General features: G+C 34.4%; 1 protein-coding gene across 2 annotated transcripts; it reads right to left on the bottom strand.

Annotated features, from left to right (window-relative positions):
* Positions 1-2,558: 2,558 nt before the first annotated feature.
* Positions 2,559-4,161, bottom strand: LOC113561856. Of its 2 annotated transcripts, none has more exons than XM_026969276.1 (2): positions 2,934-4,161; positions 2,559-2,821 (listed from the first exon to the last, which is right to left on the bottom strand). In XM_026969276.1, the coding sequence occupies exons 1-2, from the start codon at positions 3,046-3,048 to the stop codon at positions 2,631-2,633; spliced, it is 306 nt and encodes a 101-aa protein (XP_026825077.1). In that variant the 5' UTR covers positions 3,049-4,161; the 3' UTR covers positions 2,559-2,630. The 2 variants fall into 2 exon arrangements, with proteins under 2 accessions (XP_026825077.1, XP_026825081.1); XM_026969280.1 differs by having other exon boundaries at positions 2,559-2,797.
* Between the last annotated feature and the right edge of the window lie 2,225 nt (positions 4,162-6,386).

The following is a 6,386-nucleotide window of genomic DNA, read 5'->3' as shown; positions in this document are numbered from 1 at the left end:
ACTACCGCTCTTTAGTTATGGGGACTGATATAAATAATCGTCCAAGAATCATTACGAAACGAAAATTTGTTGTTTTATGTTAAATGAAGGAAAACTAGTATAATCGATGCAAATGAGTTATTTATATACTAATCATATGTTAATCATGTTTTGCAAAACATCCCAGATAACACAAACACTTTCTATGAACATTCAATGAATATGCGTCGAGAATATTAAGAATATTCTAAAAATGTACTAGAAGACATTCTATAAATCTACATAAAATGTTGAAATGAGAACAATTTAAATATTCTAGATAGATCCAAAGAATATTCTTTCGCATATTTCAAGAATATTCATAGAAGCTGTTTAGTACAATCTAAAGAACATTTACAGAATATTCTACAATTGAATTATATTCAGGCTGCGTTCTTCCAAAATTCACTGTCAGTACTGAAAATCTATAGTGTATGTCACATATACTTATATAGTATAATATATAGTATACGTGACATAAATTATAGATTTCCAGTACTGACAGTGAATTTTGGGACGCAGCCTTAATGAAAACAACAAAATATGTTTTATCATATACATATAATAAAAATAATTATGATATAGGATAGATTGCAATTGATTATTTATAATATATGTATATATAAATTCACAACTAAATTAGTATATTACAACTTATGTATAGGATGACTTATATATAACATGATGAAACATATTTTGATGTTATTTTTTATCTTTTTTTATCAACATATGTATTTGCATCTAACTGATCAATGATGGAAAAATAAATATAATTTATATACATAGTATATATTTCAAACATGAACACTTGAACACTTGCAAAATGAACACTATATATGAACACGTAAAATAATTTGTCGCCAATTTGCGTATGGTAATTCGCCAGTGCTCCACATGAAAGTGAAACGAAAAAGAGATTAGGTTATGAGTTGGTATTTCCTGTGCTTTCTGAACGCCATCTACATTTTCAATACATTTGAATATTCTGTGAACATTTATAGAATATGTAAAGGATATATTCGTATTACTGATATTTTAAATGTTGTGGGCAGATTTATAGACTATTCTTTATAAATAAGGATATTCTACAAATGTGTATGGATGATTTCTTTGAGAATATTCTCAAAGAAGTATATTCGAAGCTATATAGAATATTCATAGAATATTGTGTGTTATCTGGGATGATACTACCGTATACTATATCACGGAAAAAAAAGATTTGCTATGATAACAGAAAATCCTGTTAGCCTAGCAAATTCATAGCCGTAATATACGGACAGCCAGTCCGTAGTTTGCTAAGTTGCAGTAACTAAATCGCAGAGCTGCACAAAATTTGTAGTTGTACCCAATGAAGTTTGATGTATAGCACGATAGATTTGTTAAGGTAGTATGGTCAAAAACTATGAGAGCACAGATCTTCTTTAAATTTGCAGCAAAACTAAATTAAATATTAATACGTATGTGTGTTAAATATGGGTTCGATTTACCGTATAGTTTCCGAGATATGACTGCTTAAAGTTTACTTTTTTCTCGATATTTAACATGGCGGTTATGGAAATTGACGTACAAAAACTAATACTTAAACGCACTGCAAATGACCTACAATAAGGATTAATACGAAAATTTGAGCAACATTAATTGAATACTTACAGAAGTACATACTTCAATCTCAGCGAAATTGACCGTACGGTATTAGAGTATAATTAATCAGAAGAAATAGGTTTGGCTTTAGTTTTGTCGTTCGCGATCATGCTTTGTGGATGTGGCGACGTTACATTCCAAGGAGCGTAGCGTGTCGCGTAGTGTCAAACATATTACGTATTTTACATATAAACAAATACATTTAGTATTTCTTCAATATTACTTTTATAATAAAACTTGTAATTATTAACTCTTATTAACCTTTGTTTGTATTCAGCTCAGCTGTATGCGACGTTGCCACGATCTACAGTACTGCGACTGCTACGTACTTCAGCATACTGTTTCTTTTTCTATCATTTTATTTATTTTATAGATTTTTAACATTCTGAGAAAAACAATAATGTTTAAAAATCTGTTTTTTATTTTTACTTAAAAAAATTCATCGTGTATTGAACATTTTATTTTAAATCTAATTTTGACTACCGCAGTTGGGAAACAACCACCTTAATGCAGCAAAGATGATTCTTTACTACACCAATGAAAAATATGGCTTGGTATATGTAACAAATCGTTTTGGTGTTATATAAAAGAAAATCTAGTTCATTAACAGATTCCATTATAACTAAGTTATTAGTTGTTCCAGCAACAGAAGTTAGATAAACCAGCAATGCTCATTAAAATATCTGGAATATTCACTTTACAATTATTTATTATTATGTATATTAATACATATATTTAGTAATGTAAATATACATAAATATATTAACATATATATTAACATAAATATTTAGAATACTAACTGTTAAACTTATTTATTAATTAATGTAAGAGAACAAATTAAAGTTTTAAACATATTATAATACATGATTAAGATAACAAATATTCATATATTTACATAATTACTCCTATCAGAATTATTATTTTGTAGCGCTGAGTGAGTTATATATTTTGATGTTGATACTTTATTATTATCACGCACTCATTCCGTCTTTCATTGTTAATGTTTGTTTTCCTGTCTTTTCTGCTTCTAATATTAATATCTTATTGTCCGATTCTATATGTCCACTATTCATAACACTGCATTTCTGCTTTTTCCTTGGTACTTCTTCAACTACATCACATGGTAATAGTATTTTATCTGTTGAAATTGAATTATTATTTACTAAAACAAACAAGAATAAATTTTAATAAAAATACAATAAGTATCAAAATAAAATAGTATAATAGTCACATCATTCCAATTATGTAATAATAATTACTCCAGTTAGTTCTACCTTGCTTTTCACTTTCATGTTCAATGCATATTTGCATATCAGAATACGACAAATCACAATTATCTTTTAAGAATTGTCCAACAGTTACATATTGCATCTTCAATATTACTTCCATTATTATACATTTTGCTCATGTGTTATTTGTAAACTTTCATTCTATTATAATGAAAAGTATGATTTACTATTAACCTTTTCATAATACTTCAGATATTACAATTAATAATGTGTACAATGTTTTACCGTAATTGTTCTATTCAGAAATTCTTTTAATTTTTCTCAAGATACAATTTGCATACCACTTTTTGGTATCAATTGTTTTTGCTAACGGGGCAGCGCAAGAGCAGTAGGATGCATAACACAATGCTACGTATTGAAATGACTGATTTAATAAGAAAATACACTGCTTTTAGTAATATTGACTTATCAAAACGAAAACTAAATATATATGTAAAAAACACGACTTGACTCGTTCGCGCTCTTGTACGTTCGTGCTCGCTCGTACGTAACGAACCGAAAAACCAAAAACTTTGCGTCGCTCTAACCACACGCATGCGCAGCATACATATAGCAAACTCAAACGTATTATTATATACTTCTAACACTTCCTCCTATAATAATACAAACAAATGTTATGCCTAACTTAAATACAACTTAAACCTATCGATTTACGTAACTGTTTAAATCGAATGCAACCAAGAGGTTTCGTAAACAAATCAGCTAATTGATCGCTTCCACTAATATGCTGTACAGTAATTTCTCCGTTCAAATAACGCTCGCGAACAAAATAATGATGAACCTCTATATGTTTAGAACGCTTGTTGTTCAGGCAAGAGAGAATCATAGGCATAGAATACATAGATACGACAAACGCGCGATGGCGCTACAAGCGAGGAAGCGTGGCGCTGGCGCCCGTGTACCACGGGACTCCCCGCCGGCGCGCCCTTCTCATAGCGATCTACGATCGAACGGTACGGCGCCACCACGGTGGTACGCATATTCGTGTGAGATTTCTTTGTGTGTGACGTGGCGGGTTTATCTAAAAGGACATCGCAGTTTTCTTCGATGGGTGACCGAACCCATGAGACATCCCAAGACGAATATTCAACCCATACGAGCTGTACGCGATCTTCGAAGACGCCAGAAGGAGAGCCTCGCGACGACCAAAGGAGAATTGAGATACTTCGTCGATCGATCCTACGGATCGATGCCGCCATTGTAGCGGACAGCTACAACAGATAAGTGAAGCGCTTCTGACAGCTTTATTTCGTCTCACGATCGTAGTTTCCATTCATCTCGTCGGCTCTGGTATTAATTCTAGCCGAGAGATCGATCTACAGACACGTCAGAAAGCACTATCTCTGGCTTCTCCGTATACTACGGGGAAGCGGCCATCTTAGTCCTTTGTTCATTCGGATATAACGTAAAAGCGTTTCCGAAACACGTTGCGATTTATATACGCGTTACGATTCAGATATACAGAACTATTTCGAACTGTGTTCGCAAAGCTAATTACCTCACTATTTGAATGCCCGATCGTGATATCCTTTATTTGGATTATTCATCAATTATGCCTTGTCGTTCAGTTTATTAACTTGACGTGATCACTTGTCTCTTTTGTTGTTATTGTACTAATGTACGACCCGATTCTTTGCGTTGCGTGTGCGTTCAGACAACTTCATTATATAACGTATAAGTATTCTTTTCTCTCTTTCCGTCTACAACGGACAAGATTCACGATTCATATTTTCAGTTCTTTCTCAATCTGCCTCTACGACGCAGACTCGTGACATTTTCTATACGTAGGACTTTCGAGTCACCGTTACAACGTGAACCTTTTCGTTCTTTGATTACCCTTTCGGTAAATGATTCGATATATGATTTATGCGATATATATATAACCGATTCGATGTATGATATGTGTGATTTATATGGTTTCTATGATTTATGTGATTCATATTCTATTGTGACTTTATTATATCTCTCTTTGTTTATTGTATTCGAGCTGCTAACCGCTTCTGCGAAACCGTTTATTACTTTGTGTTTGTATCTAGATAAAGTTACTATTACTTTTGGTTAACTGTTAATATTTCTTAGCGAATGATTATCTATTCTTTAGTTTTTTACGATGACAATTGGCTTACGCACTATTAAAATATACGATTAATTTATTCCTTTATTATTTGCGATTCTGTCTCAAATTACCTCTCCTACATTCTCTGAGATCAGGTTTCCGCGGGAGCTTGTACACTTGTGGAATTCGGGGTTTTTGGCTAATTTTATAGCACTCGCATTATCCACGTATAGCGTTGGCACTTCTATCACATGTCCAAGCTCCGAAAGAAGCCTTGTTAACCATACAAGCTCCTTTGCTCCATGACTGGCTGCAATTAGCTCCGACTCTGTTGTTGAAAGAGCAACAGATTTCTGTAGTTGGCTGGTCCAGGTAATAGCTCCTCCTGCAAACATCGTCACCATCCCTGTGGTTGAACGTCTGGTTGTTACGTCACCGGCGTAATCTGCATCACTAAACACTTGCAGGCTTTCCTCGTTTGATTTATACTGTATCTTAAGTTCAGCTGTTCCGCGTAAATATTTAAAAACGCGTTTTACTGCTGCCCAGTCAGTTACTGTCGGATTATCCATTGCTCGCGCTGCTCTGCTAACAGCGTAGGCGATATCGGGTCTTGTAGCTGCAGCTAGGTGCATCAAGCAACCTACAGCCTCACGATATGGCACTTTTTCATTAAGCACGATCTTATCGTTACTATTATCTCTCTCGGCTGGCGTTGATACTGCGTGACTGTTTTCCATTCCGAATAGTTTCAAAATCTTCTTAATGTATGTAGTTTGACTAATGCATATAGAGCCATCTGTTTCGCATTCGATCTGCATGCCTATAAAATTTCCTAGAGATCCCGCTGTAACTTGGAACTCTGCTTCGAGCTTGCTCATAAACTCGTCGATTACTTGATCGTCACTTCCTGCCAATATTCCATCATCTACATATATAGCAAGAATCAATTTTCCTTTGTGATCATCCCGATAAAACAGGCATGGATCAGCACTGCTGCTTTCCATTCTTTGCTTGGCTATAAATTTCACAAAACGAGTATTCCAGCATCGTGGAGCCTGTTTTAAGCCGTACAAGCTCTTTTTCAATCGACAGACACGACCTGAGCCGTCGTTGAATCCTTCTGGTTGATGCATAAATACTTCTTCCTGCAGTGTGCCATATAAAAATGCTGTCTTCACGTCAAATTGACGCAATGCTAGACCTTGGCTGGCGGCAACTGCTAGCACAGTGCGAACTGTATCATAACGCGCTACTGGACTGAACGTTTCGTTATAGTCTATTCCAGGTTTCTGAACGTGACCTCGGACTACTAAGCGTGCTTTATATCGCTTAGTTCCATCTGGCTGCACTTTGACACGAAACACCCAACGATTATCCAT

This window comes from Ooceraea biroi, chromosome 1 (genome assembly GCF_003672135.1).
Source record: "Ooceraea biroi isolate clonal line C1 chromosome 1, Obir_v5.4, whole genome shotgun sequence".
Taxonomy (NCBI): domain Eukaryota; kingdom Metazoa; phylum Arthropoda; class Insecta; order Hymenoptera; family Formicidae; genus Ooceraea; species Ooceraea biroi.
This window is presented reverse-complemented; position numbering and strand designations above follow the sequence as displayed.